The sequence below is a fragment of the Dipodomys merriami genome, unplaced genomic scaffold (assembly GCF_024711535.1).
Source record: "Dipodomys merriami isolate MVZ:Mamm:240054 unplaced genomic scaffold, mDipMer1.0.p SCAF_7, whole genome shotgun sequence".
In the NCBI taxonomy this organism is placed as follows: domain Eukaryota; kingdom Metazoa; phylum Chordata; class Mammalia; order Rodentia; family Heteromyidae; genus Dipodomys; species Dipodomys merriami.
Window position 1 is genome coordinate 71,800,198 of NW_027206290.1, and position 13,922 is coordinate 71,814,119.

Sequence of the window (13,922 nt, forward strand, 5' to 3'; positions counted from 1 at the left end):
ACCAGTGTTCAGGCTTCCTTACTATCTTAAGGAAAAGCTCACTATATATTTCTGAGCCAGATGGTGATATGACCAGAAATGCAGACCAGAAATGCAGGGAAGTGGATGGATGAGGGTGAGTGCAGAGGCACACACAGGCATGTGAGGCTAGTGGAGAAGGCAACAGTGGTGATCACAGGATATGAAGGGATTTGGTATAGAGAGCATCTGATGACCTTCTGGAAGTTAGAGTTTGGCAAGAAGGCGTATCCTGGGCTTCTAATTTGGAGATGGGTTGAATGGCAGTGTCATTGATATTAGAGGAAGAACAGGACCGTGGAAAAAATGATGAGTTCAGCATAGAATGAATTGAAGGTAGGGGCACTTGCAGGACATCTAGAGGCTGGGAGAGGAAGGCACACAAACTTGGAGCTATTTCCCAATCTTGGGGTGCTCTATTTTCCACAGGGCCTCTAATGGGGGACCCCTGGCACTAATGGCTCTAAGAGGATTAAGTGGTACCACTAGGTGGCACTATTAGGTTGAGAATCTAGAAGGCCTCTTAGCCATCAGGCTGGACCAAGGGCTCCTAGGAACTTGGAAGCAGGGTTAGGTGACAGCATTGAACCACATACCAATATGATAGCAAGGTCCTTGGAACTCTTGCCTTAGAACAAAGTAAGTCCCTGAGAATCTTGGAGTTTTGTGTTAAGTTTCAAGTTCCCAGATACTCAGGTGACCAGGGTTTTGGGTAGATTTTTGTACAGCTGGGCAGAGTCTGGAGTGAACCCCTTAAGGTATTATTCCCTGAGGGCTTGGAACTTCTTTCCCTGCCGTTCATTTTAAAAAATTAATTCAACAATTACTTACAAAGTGTCCAACACTGTGCTGGAGGATGAGAAATTATAATAAAATAGCCATCATCTCTGCCCTTCTGGGGCTAATCACATTATTGTGTAAATAAATCATCACAAGTTTTTATAGGTGCTGTGACATTTATAGGGGCGTTAGGAGAAAACATATTAAGGGAGCCCAGTTTCTAGGTTAGGAGAGAAAGGCATTCTTCCAAGCTGGAAGAGAAAATGAAGGCCCAGTATAGGTCCTCCTGTAACACAGTGAGTCAGGAAATGCTAGAACCAGAAGCATCATTCTTGACCTCTGAATAAAAGCCCTGGCTTCAGGCTGGTATCCAACAAGGACACCTCTTCTCATCCTCTTCCAGCTACCTCCTGATTCCAAGGCCACTCCCCCTAGAAAAGAAGCTTGGATCTGCAGTCCTGACATTTGTGACCCCAAATCCTCCACACTCACTATTCTCTCATCCCCATCCCAGGTACAGTACAGTCTAGCCAGCTTAAGACTCAGGATACTAGCCCAGGCCAGATTGCCAGAAAGTTGTAAATAGGGAATTCTGAAAATTGGGGGCTGTTGGACAGGGAGCAACTATGTAAGAGCCAGGCCAGAGAGAGTTGGGCCAGAGAAACAGCATCTACCAGGGGATGAGGCTCAACTGCCAGCACTGAGAGGAAGAGTCAAACAGAAGGATGCTCTAATGCCAGGAAGTGACGTTTAGAGAAAGAGGGCTGGGGGATGGAGGATGAAGCATGGAAGTGAACATACAGCTGAGCCATATGGAGAAAAAGCACTAAGGAAGGAATGCTCTCAGCCCCAGCTCTCTCCCAAGCCTGGTCTTTCCCCCTGCCTGAACCTCCCTCCCGCCCCCCTTTTTTTTTACAGTTCCTGCAGAGAAGGCTGAGAATGAGAACACCATAAAATTTGGATCCTGGGGATCAGGGTAGCTTACTAAAATTCCAGCCAGATCCATGGCTCCAGAGAAGCGGTAGAGTAATTCACCAGGCAGTAAAGGCGCTCTAGTCCCCAAGGACTTTGAGAGGTCATGCAGTCCACCCCCCCTGTCTCCCAGTACCCAGTACTCCCAGACACAGGGGAATCATACTCTGTCTCTCCTCATCCCTGGACTCTGATTCTCTCCAGATGATGTTTCCGCACCACAGTCCCTGGCTGTGAAGAAGTTCTTTCAGACCTACACTACTCTCTCCTTCCTCTGAAGCCTCTGACTTGGTTTTTATCCTGCACCTGTCCTCTGTGGCTAGAGAAGAACCTTTTCTACCGGGTGATCACAAAGATCCCCCAGGATCTCCCGCATGGCATTCCTTCCTGGTTGGTTGGTTCTTCCTAAGAAGTAATAATCCCAGTTCCTCCTGCTGCAGTCCCTGTCGTCGCCTCGCATGTCGCATCCTACGCCTCCGGGGCAGGCATGCACCCCCTTCCCCACCAGATAATTAACAGACAGGGGAGGAGGGGGAGGTGCAGGAGGAACCGAATGAATGAAGGAGATGGAGGCCGAGGGAGGATGCTCAGAGGCAACGGATACAGGACGACCAGGGACCTCTCAAGGCGGGGCAGGGACGGCGCCAGAGGGCCTCACCGGTATCGGGGTCTCCCAGGAAGGCGTCCTCGTCCTTGCGGCCCCGCAGCGGGGCCGCGGGCGCCGGCTCATCCTCCGGCAGTCGCGGGAAGCTGGTGATGCTCATGTAATCCACCGGCGAGTAGGCGCCCAGGGCACTCTCTTGGCTGGCTTCGTTCTCCGCCGCCATCCTCACCCGCACCCCCCAGAAGCGCAGCGCCTGCCGGAAGTGGCAGCGGCGGGGGTGGGGGTGCGAGGGTGGAGGGCGGGGACTGAGCTCCTGGGCAGCCGGGAGGGGGCGCCCCCATCCTCGGCAGTGTCCGGGTCTGACTCGCCCCCGCCGGCTTCACGCCGCCAGCCTGCAGTGGGCACGCAGGTGCGGGAAGGGAGGATGCGAGCCGGGAGGAGAGTGCGGGGGAAGCGGGGAGGGGGAGAGGGAGGGCGCGCGGCTCCGGGCTCCGCCTGCAGCCCGGTCACCTCTCCCTCTCTCCCTCCGACCCCAGACGCTTTCACTGACCGCAAATCCCTCTTCAACTCTAGATCCTCTCTGTGACCCCCAAACTCATCACACTCCAAACTTCTTGGATTCGAAGATGCTCTTCCTTCTGGCTCAGACTTCGCCTCCAACTCTAGCCCTCTTTTCCATTTCAGACTCTTCACCTGTAATCCTAGCTAACTCAGGAAGCTGAGTTCCAGGTTTGAAGCCAGCCTGGGCAGAAAAGTGTGTGAGCCTTTTACCTCCAATTAACTAAGGGGGGGGCAGGGGAGCCAGAAGTGGAAATATGGCTCAAGAGGTAGAGTGCTAGCCTTGAGCGCAAAAGCCAAGAAAGCACCTTCACCCAACCTGTATACCCCTTTTAAAACTCCAGCCACTACTTCAACCCCAGACTGCTTTTCCACCCACAGAACCCTCCTCAAACAACAAATCCCTGTTCTGACCTGAGATCCCTTCCTTTACCTCTGTATGTCTCAGATTTCTCTTTCAATTGCAGTCCCTTCTGGAGCCCAGCTGCTCCCCCAATCCATCAACATAGGAGTAATCCCTAATCTTTAGCATATTTTAAGGATCATCAAAAGCAAATTCTCAGATTCCACTCCAGATAATATGACTCTATAGTCTGGAATGAGGTCTCTGGAATATGAATATTTACCATCATTTTAAGAGGTTTTGTTGTAGTTCTGAGAAAAAGAAGAAAAAAATAATGGAGTTGTGATAGGTCGGAGGAAGTGGGCCTGGAAGAATGAAGGGTAAGAATGGGGACTAGAGATGCAGCTATTACCTAGAATGTGTGAGGTCCTGAGTTTGACCCTCAGCAGGAGTAACGAGAGTGAGACTGTATCGGTGAACTAGGTGTCTTGATTTCATCCTAGTGCTACTGTTCAGAAACTGTGTGATGTTGGGTAAGACTCTTAAATACATTGAAGGCCTGTTTCCTCCTCCACAAAGTGCAAAAATAACAGGATCCATGTTAGAGAAAGTGAAATAAGGTATAGATAATGTTTCATGCAGGATTTGGTACCTACTCATTACATGACATTGTCGCCGTCATCATCATCATCATCATCATCATCATCATCATCATCATCATCATCATCATCATCATCATCATCATCATCATCATCTTAATCTTGCGGATTTTCACCTTTTCCAAATCCATCCAATCCTCTCAGGAATTCCAACCACACTAAAACTTGCATTACTTTTTCCCATCTCTGAGTATGGGAGAGGTTTCTTCCCTTATGTGGTTTCTGGTCAAAATTTCAATTACACAGCCAAGGGGGAGAAGGGTCTAATGAAGCCTTTAAATGGCATTCCATTTTTCCCCTCAATCCCAGATTCAGAGAGGACCTTCTTTCCTCAATCCCTGGTTCAGAGAGAACCCAAATGGCTTTAGCATTTCCTATGGGAACAATAGTTGCAGTACCATATGTTGACAGGAGAGGGCTGCAATAGGTGGAGAACAGCTGTAGGAAAAAGACTTGGGAGAGGACAGAGCGGGCTTCTCAGGGCTATGGTGAGGGTGAGACGGGATGATGATTATCTTTACGTCATAGTTAGAATTGCACAAGCCTTTTTTCCTACAAAGAGTTTATCTTCTCTATGGGATTTGTACAGCCTATTATGCTGCCCTAAAGGGGTCTGTACTCCTACAATGATGTCTATTTACTCAGTGTAAGTATAGTTTGAGTACTTTTGAGATCTAGATTTCATTTTTTCTTTTTCTTTTTTTGTCAGTCATGGGGCTTGAACTCTTGGCCCCAGATCTGTCACTGAGCTCTTCAGCTCACTGCAAGTGAGTGCTCTACCACTTGAGCCATAGTGCCACTTCTGGTTTTCTGGTGGTTAATTGGAGATGAGTCTCATGGACTTTTCTGGGGCTGGCTTTGAGCCAAGATTCTCAGTTCTCAGCCTCCTGTGTAGCTAGGATTACAGGCATGAGCCACAATACCTGGCAATAGATCTAGATTTTTTTTTTGTTGGTCATGGGGCTTGAACTCTGGGCCTGGGCACTGTCCCTCAGCTCTTCAGATGAAGGCTAGTGCTCTCCCACTTGAGCCACAGCAACACTTCCAGCTTTTTCTGTTTATATGGTGCTGAGGAATTGAACCCAGGGCCTCATGCATGCAAAGCAAGCACTCTACCACTGAGCCACCTTTCCAGTCCAGATCTATATTTCTTTTTCTGTTTTTCTTTTTCTTCTGTTTTTGGTTATGGGGCTTCAACTCTGGGCTTGGGCACTGTCCATGTGTTCTTCAGCTCAAGGCGAGTGCTCTACCACTTGAGCCACAGCACCACTTCTGGTTTTCTAGTGGTTTATTGGTGATCAGAGTCTCATGGACTTTCCTGCCCAGGCTGGCTTTGAACCATGATCCTCAGATCTCAGCCTCCTAAGTAGCTAGGATTATAGGCATGAGCCACCAGCATCAGGCTCAGATCTAGATTTCTTAAAGTCTGTATTCTCTATTTCTGTATTTCCTTGGGGGGAAATCTATGTCCCTCCAATAGGGTCAGTGCCCTTCAATACCATTTATGTCCTGTTAGCAGGGTTCAGAGATCTGAGTATCTCTAGCAAGTTACATACAAATTACTTCCGTAGTGGAGTCCATATACCTTTTTTGTTTTTTCTTGTCAGTCCTGTGGCCTGAACTCAGGGCCTAGGCAATGTCCCTGAGTTTCTTTTGCTCAAAGCACTTGAGCCACAGCACCACTTCTGGCCTTTTCTGTTTATATGGTACTGAATCAAACCCAGGTCTTCATGCATGCTAGGCAAGCACTCTACCATTAGCCCAGCCCTAGGTCCATATACCTGTAAGTGAAGTATATGTTCCATTTTTTAATTAAAAAATTTTTTTTGCCAGTCCTCGGGCTTGAACTCAGGGCCTGGCCACTGTCCCTGAGCTTCTTCTTCATCTTTTTTTTTTTTTTTTTTGGTCTGGTCGTGGGACCTGAACTCTGGGCCTGGACACTGTCCCTCAGCTCTTCAGCTCAAGGCTAGTGCTCTACTACTTGAGCCACAGCGTCACTTCCAGCTTTTTTTTCTTTTTGCTTATGTGGTGCTGAGGAATCAAACCCAGGGCCTCATGCGTGCAAGGCAAGCGCTCTACCACTGAGCCACCTTCCCAGCCCCAAATTGGTACTATTTTTTGTTGTTGTTGTTGGTCATGGGGCTTAAACTCTTGGCCTAGGCACTGTCCCCAAGTTCTTCAGCTCATGGCTAGTGTTCTACCACTTGAGCCATGGCTCCCTGAGCTTCTTTTTGCTCAAGGCCAGTGCTCTATCACTTGAGCCACAGCCCTACTTCTGGCCTTTTCTGTTTACATGGTACTGGGGAATTGAACCAAGGCCTTCATGCTTGCTAGGCAAGCAGTCTACCACTAAGCTATGTTCCCAGTCCATGTGTGTTCTTTTAGTGTGGTTGATTTCTCCTTATTGAAGTCTGTGTCCACTCCTCCATGTTTGTATGCCTTCAGTGGGCCATCACTCCCTTCATGAATATGTAGTAGATCATATGTCTGTTCATAAAGATGTTTCTCTCAGCTTAGAATATGCTGGGCTTTCTCCTGGGCAAAGAATAGGGAAGAGAATTAAAGGGAAGCAGGAGTAGATGGGGTCACAGCCCTGTGTTACACATCAGGAGATAAGGACTGATTGCTTCAGATTTCAGACTCACTACTGGAGTTAGATATTAAAACAGCAACAACAACAGGGCTGGGAAGGTGGCTCAGTGGTAGAGTGCTTGCCTTGTATGCCGAGGCCCTGGGTTCGATTCCTCAGCGCCACATAAGCAAAAAGAAAAAAGCCAGAAGTGGCACTGTGGCTCAAGTGGTAGAGCGCTAGCCTTGAGCTGAAGTGCTGAGGGACAACGCCCAAGCCCAGAGTTCAGGCCCCACGAAGGGACCCAACAACAACAACAACAACTTGTAGCCTTGACAAGCAGTCTGAATTGTCAGGTGGGATGGTTCCTTCTTGATGAGTATAGATAATCTGGAGAAGGAGAGTCCAGCATACTCTTTTCTTTCTAAGTAGGATAAAGGGGAAAAAAATAGGATAAAGGGAAGATAATTGAGCTAAAGAGATAAAGATATAATTGATATAATAATAAAGAGATAGTTGAGCTCAAAGTTGTGGTAGACGGACAATATCTCTAGGTAAAGTAACCAAAATGAGAGGCAAAGAAGTGAGTGTGAGTGATCCTTTATATTTGCATAGACTTTGCCATTTTACAAGCCTTAGTTTTAGCTGTGGAAGTAAAAACAGACCAAGGGCAGGCAGCACTGGTGGCTCATACCTGTAATCCTAGCTACTTAGGAGGCTGAGGATGGAGGTTCAAGGCCAGCTTAGGCAGGAAAGTCTGTGAGATTCTTATTTCCAATTAACCACCAGAAAACTGGAAGTGGAGCTGTAGTTCAAAGCTGTAGAGCTCTAGCCTTGAGCCCCAAAATTGAGTGCCCAAGCCCTGAGTTCAAGCCCCATGACCAATGAAAATAAACAAATAACAACAAAACAGACATGAATCAGGGAGCCTAGGCTGGGTCCTAACTTGGTTTTCTCCTGGACCTTGAGAGTTACTCCCCTTTTCTGGGCTTACCATTTATACAATGGTAATTGTATAATGGTAATTTATACAAATGGTATACATTTGTACTTTAGATCTGGATGAAGATTTGTAGAGGCTAAACAATAAAAATGTCCTCAGAGGTATGAGAACATTGGAGCTGGTCCGAGTTAGTAGTAGGTTGTGTTCTCAAGGTCGCAGGATTTTTCTGGCGGACTGAGTGGGAGGGTTGCTGAGGGCCAGGAGATGACCTGAGAGGGACGCAACTCCTCCCACCTTTAAACTCCGAGGGACAATTGGGCAATCAGACCCCGGGGCGACTCTAGGATGGGCCTGATCCAACTGCTCTCATTAGCTCAGCAGTTTCCTGCTCACACCGCGCCCTAAACCAACCCATAAACTGTCTGTCCAAGACCCCAGTGTGGTCACTCCACGGCCTCGCCTCCTCTCCTGTTACATCCAGCCCAGTTACTCCCCATCTTTCCTGGGGCCCGCCTCCTCTCCTGTCACGCCTGGCCCCGCCCCTCTCCTGTCAGCCCACGGTCCCACCTCACCCTGTCACTCCTAGCCCCGCCCCTTCTGCTTTAACAGTGGTCACACCCCTTCCGGCAAGTTAGCCCCGCCCCGTCGCCGGCTTCTCTAGCTCTTGCTAACTCAGACCCCGCCCACACCATATAGGCCCCGCCCGCTACTGGCTTCCAGGCTCCGCCCCAAACAGGCCCCGCCCCTCGCCTGAGGCTTGGTCTCTACGGTCGGCCTGTTTTCCCTGCCTGGGCAGCCGCGGCTTCTGCAAAGGCGGCGGGTGCTCGGAGCTTGGGGCGATGGGGCTTCCAGAGGAGCGGGGCCGAAGCGGGAGCGGGGCCGGGAATGGGGGCCGGGAGGAAGCTGGAGCCGGAGGCCGGGCTCGGAGTTGGTCTCCGCCGCCCACGGTCAGCCGCTCGGCGCACGTCCCCTCGCTGCAGCGCTACCGTGAGCTGCACCAGCGTTCGGTGGAGGAACCGCGGGGTGAGGCTGGGCCCCGGGCGGGCATGGGGGCGCCGCTGAGGAGACAGCGGAGGCTCCCCGGGAAGCTGAGGGTCCGTGAGGGGAGAGTGAGGGCAGACCGGTGGCCGCTGGGGGAAACGGAGAGGGGGCTTCGGGAGAGGCAGAGGGGCTTCTCCCAGGAGGAGGGTTCCCTGGAAGTTGGGGACCTCGCTGGTGACCTGGCAGTTTTGTGAAGATAAGTGGTTTCCGTGAAGAGAAGCGGCTTCTGTGAGGGGACTTGGGGCCTGGAGGAGGCTGGAACAGGGAGTTGGTGAGAAGAAGAGGCGTCCTCGAGGGGCTCACGGTGGTGGTGGGGATACCTTGGGGAACAGAGCTTTCCTTTCAGGCTTTACTCGCTGAGAGCTGTAGCTGATCAAAACTGCGAGGTTTGACCCAGCAGGGGGTCTGCCTCCTTTCTGGAAGTCCCAGCTCTCCAATTTAGCAGGATTCCCACCGGGCACTGGTTGCTCGGGTTTGTAATCCTAGCTACTCAGGACTTTGAGATCAGGGTTCCAAGCCAGCGAGGCAGGAAAGTTCCTGAAACTCTTACCTCCAATTAGCTATCAAAAAGTTGGAAGTGGAGCTCTGGCTCAAGTGGTGGTAGATCTCCAGCCCTGACCAAAAAAGCTAAGGCACAGAGCTCAGGCCCTGAGTTCAAGCTCCAGTACTGGCACAAGACACACACACACACACACACACACACACACACACACACACACACACTGGCACAAGACACACACACACACACACACACACACACACTGGCACAAGACACACACACACACACACACACACACACAGGCCCTGAGTTCTAGCTCCAGCACTGGTGCAACACACACACACACACACACACACACACCAGCAGCAGCAGCAATCTCAATAAAATGACCCAATATAGGACTGCTAAAAGGTCAATTTTTTGTTGTTGTTACTTAATTTGGTCTGGGATTGTAACTCAGATACTGATATACGTCCATGTCTTTTAAAAAATGTGCCCGGAAACTTCCCTACCCTTGCCTTCAGACTGAGTAAGGGGCAAACTACTCCAGCTTGGAGTCATGGGGGGGGGGGGGCACATATGGGCCACAGATAAAAAATTTAGAAGAAAATGTAATGCGTGTGTGTGTGTGTGTGTGTGTATGTATGTGTGTGTGACTGGAACTCAAACTTGGTATCTGATGCTTTTGCTCATTAGCTGGCATTCTTCCAACTGAGCCATACCTCCAAGCCCAAAATACATAAATTTTAAATCTTGCCTCTGCCACTCATTCACTGTGGGGTCTTAAGGCAAATTTTTCAACCTGTCTGAGATTTATTTTATCATTTGTAAGATAATACTTCATAGGATATAGGAAGACTAAAGTGGGTAATTGTGTGTTATAGAGTGGTGCACAGTAAACATTGAATAAGTGTTGATTTGTTCAATAACATGGCAAAAAGCAGTTACTAAGGGAAAATATGGAATTAAGTGTAAGGTGTTGATTGCTGCAGGAGTGTTGAAGTTTGTGTTCTCAAAAACCTCTTATCACTTCTCTCTTTGTATTTTCTCCCATTAGTTTATCTGTTTCCCAGGAATTAGATATTAGTACCGCACAATAACTTGTACATGATATATCTGTTTTCCCAGCATTTCACTTTTATACTCTGGTCCCAAATTTCATAGGACTATAGAAACCATTTGTATCCACACATCTTGATGGTATACTATATTCAACACGACTGTGAATGAGGTCCACCAAGTTTTCCTTCCAAACATGCTTTCCTTCCTAATTTTCTAATTTCTGGCATTATCCCAGACTGGAAATCTCTTCTATTAGGCTGTCCTTTAAAAGTATCTATCTGTATCTCATCTATTTACAGATTACTTACTGCTTGTAAAGCATAATTCCAGTTTGATTTGATGTGAGAACTGTTAGAATCCACATTTTCAGAGAAGGAAACTGAAGCTTAGACAGGTTAACTAACTTGTTCAGGGTCATTAAGTTAGTTAGTGGTGGAATTTGGATTTGAATCAACACATCTTGACTGCAGAACCTGCCTATACTAGTATAGATACCAATGCCATTGCTCCCCACAGACCCCACAGTATGCTTTTCACCAACTTCTGTCCAATACGCCTTTAAAATGTCTCTGATTTCTCTCTTTTCCATTCCTACAGACACTTTAAATTGAGGAAGTAGCCTCCCAATTTGTTCTTTCTCCTCCATAACCTTCAATCTCTCCTACTGGTTTATTTAACCATCTTTAAGTTTATATTTTGGAAACACTGCTTTCCTGCTACAATGCAAAAACTTTCAGTAGTTCCTAACCTCCTATATTTTCTAATTAAAATTCTACTTTTATTTGAGGCCTCAGGATAATCTAACCACACCCCACTTAATAATCCTTATCTCCTTCTTTTCCCTACCACACCTTTCATTCTAGGCAAACCATTCTCTTTGATATCCTAGATACACAAAAGTCCCCTCCTACCTCCTCACCTTTGCCTATTTCCTCACCTTTTTTTTTTTTTTTTTTTTTTTGGTTGGTTGTGGGGCTTTAACTCTGGGCCTGGGCGCTGTCCCTCAGCTCTTCAGCTCAAGGCGAGCGCTCTACCACTTGAGCCTCAGCATTGCTTCCTCCTCACCTTCTTTTTACCCAAACTCGCCTGTCAATTCCATAATACATTCCCTGATCATCCCAGGGAGATCATATTTTTCTTTTCTGGTCTGAACTTTCAGTACTTAGAATGTGTGCAAAGGAAACATTCAGATTCTTTTTTTTTTTTAGTCCGGTTGTGGGGCCTGAACTCTGGGCCTGGGCGCTGTCCCTCAGCTCTTCAGCTCAAGGCTAGTGGTCTACCACGTAAGCCACAGCGCCACTTCCGGCTTTTTTCTTTTTGCTTATGTGGTGCTTAGGAATCGAACCCAGGGCCTCAGGCATGCACTGAGCCACCTTCCCAGCCAGATCCAGATTCTTATACACACACACACACACACACACACACACACACACACACACACACACACACACACACACACACACACACACACACACACAGAGAAAACACCTGTCACACAATAACACTTGTGTAAGTAGTAGTAGGAGATTCTTTTAAGTATTTTCTAAAAGACAGTGAGCAAGTTAACAAAGTGATGACCCTAAAAGGCTTCTTTTACTTGTATTTTATCTAAAAATTTAATGACTAAATAAATTACACTGACTGCCTATGAAATTACTGATGCTTACTATGCACACTAGGCATTATAGAATAGTGTGAATAGATGCCAAAATAGTAGATGGACATTTGGAGGACAAAAGCAATATTTTGAATTAAGATTCAGCATAAAGGAATGGATTGTCTGTTGGGGGAGTGGCAAGTAATAAAATTAGATAACTTGGTCTTGTATATAGATTAGTAAGCCATCTAATGATTAATATGTCTGAGAAGCTTGCTGATTTCTGTGCATGTTTTTGCAGAGTTTTGGGGAGACATTGCCAAGGAATTTTACTGGAAGAACCCGTGCTCTGGCCCATTCCTTCAGTACAACTTTGATGTGACTAAAGGAAAAATCTTCATTGAGTGGATGAAAGGAGCAACTACCAATATCTGCTACAATGTGCTGGATCGAAATGTCCATGAGAAAAAACTTGGAGATAAAGTTGCTTTTTACTGGTAAAAATATTTATGTATAGTCGGTGTGCCTCATATTTATATAGAGTTGTCACATTTTACAATGTACTTCAACTTATTTCCTGCTAAGTGTTTAACCAGCTTAACTCATGTGATACTTAAAACAAACCAGTGGAATAAACAAAGTATTATTAACTTAATGTCTTAAAGAGGAAATATACCTTAAGGGTTATGTCAGATGACATAACCAGTATATGACAAAGTTGACATTAAAGCTGTGTCCTGATTTCTAGATTGTTTGTGCTGGAGAGGAAGGAAGACAGCAAGTAAATGAAAGAGAACAGGATAGACTAGCTTGTTTCTCATTCTTGCTTTGTGAGGAAAATGAGGTTTTGTGCTTGTCACTATTTCCATTGCCTTGTTGAGTTAGTTATGTCATAGGCACTATGTTTAGGGGCTCTCAAATATTATTGAATATTATCTCACTTGTTCACAATAACTACAAAAGCACTATTTATTTCATTTTACATTTAGAAAACTGAAATTCTGAATTTAGTGATTTATCTAAAATAAAACCCCTAGCAAGAAGTAAGGTTAAGATTCAAATCCAAGCAGTGTGATTTTAGAGCTAAAACTTTTAACCATGACCCTATCCTTCCCTTCTAACTCAACATCTTTGCAAAATAGGCATAAGAATCAAATAAGATGATGTAACAGCAATTTATTTATTCATTAATAAACACTGTAGAAATGTCAGTGGTTATCATAGTATTGTTGCTGAATTAGGGGTCACTTTGCCTTTGAAATATACTGTTAGGTCTGTTGACACTCTTATTTCCTGTTCTAAGACTTATGCTTGAGTGCCAAGGTAACATTTGAGCTCACTCCTGAGGCTTCTAAAAGATCATAAACCCATGTCAAACGTGCGTAAAATAGCTTTTATATGTCATGGGGTTATCAACTGAGTAAGATTGAATAGGATGACATAATAAATATCAGTTATTATTATGATTATTTGGACAGTAAGAAAACTAAGTCTGTTTGGAATAAAAAGTTATTCAAGGAACAGTTTATTCATTCAACAAATAATGAGAATTTATGTGCCAGGCACTATTCTGGTTTTATTTTATTTTTTTTTTAAGATAGGATCTTATTGTATAATGTAGGCTGGCCTTAAACTTGACATCCTCTGCCTCTTCAGTACTGGTATTATATGTGTGCTCTACCATGTCTGGCTCTAGGCACTACTCTGAACCAAAGAAAGTTCTGTCTCCTATTTGGGCGAAGAGACAGTAAACAAAGAAAGCAAAGTAAGGAGTGCTATTGAAAAATACAGAGCAAAGGAAAAGCCAAAGCCAATGCAGAGAGGTGATTGATAAAGGAAGAACCCTCAGCGAAGGTGACATTTAGGCAGATATTTTAAAGGGGATTGATGGAATGTATTCTGCAGATATTAGGTTGGAGAGGGGAAATGTTCCAGAAGATGGAAGAACAAGTGTCTGCTGCTGCCTGGTGTGCTTGAAGAAAGACTAGCTTGCAAGCTGATTAAATGCAAGCAGTGTGAGATAGAAAAAGGCAGAGTAACAGAGAAGTCAGCCAGATGCTGAGTAGAACATTGAAAGCTCATGCATTAAGACTTTGGCTTTTATTCATGGTGAGATAAGAAACCATAGCTAATCTTAAGCATAGTTATGGTAATCATTTTGCTTATATTTAGGATATGTCCTTTGAATTGACAATAAACTATAAGAAGGGCAAAGGTGGAAGCAGAGAGACTAATTATAACACTAGTATAGAAATTTAAGTGAGGATGATGACACAG

General features: G+C 46.0%; 2 protein-coding genes across 5 annotated transcripts in view; one reads left to right on the forward strand and one right to left on the reverse strand.

Annotated features, from left to right (window-relative positions):
- Nucleotides 1-2,638, reverse strand: part of Ggt7 (gamma-glutamyltransferase 7) — a 30,082-nt gene extending 27,444 nt beyond the window's left edge. Inside the window, exon 1 of the mRNA XM_070007123.1 lies at nucleotides 2,429-2,638. Coding sequence (XP_069863224.1) covers nucleotides 2,429-2,597 — 169 coding nt within the window. The 5' untranslated portion in view covers nucleotides 2,598-2,638. The remainder of the gene's footprint in view (nucleotides 1-2,428) is intronic.
- A 5,572-nt stretch (nucleotides 2,639-8,210) lies between these two features.
- Acss2 (acyl-CoA synthetase short chain family member 2) overlaps nucleotides 8,211-13,922 on the forward strand; it is a 41,750-nt gene continuing 36,038 nt past the window's right edge. Inside the window, exons 1-2 of one of the 4 annotated variants that reach the window (XM_070007126.1) lie at nucleotides 8,211-8,469; nucleotides 11,947-12,142. In XM_070007126.1, coding sequence (XP_069863227.1) covers nucleotides 8,286-8,469; nucleotides 11,947-12,142 — 380 coding nt within the window. In that variant the 5' untranslated portion in view covers nucleotides 8,211-8,285. The remainder of the gene's footprint in view (nucleotides 8,470-11,946; nucleotides 12,143-13,922) is intronic. The other 3 variants (XM_070007127.1, XM_070007124.1, XM_070007125.1) reach the window with 3 other exon arrangements.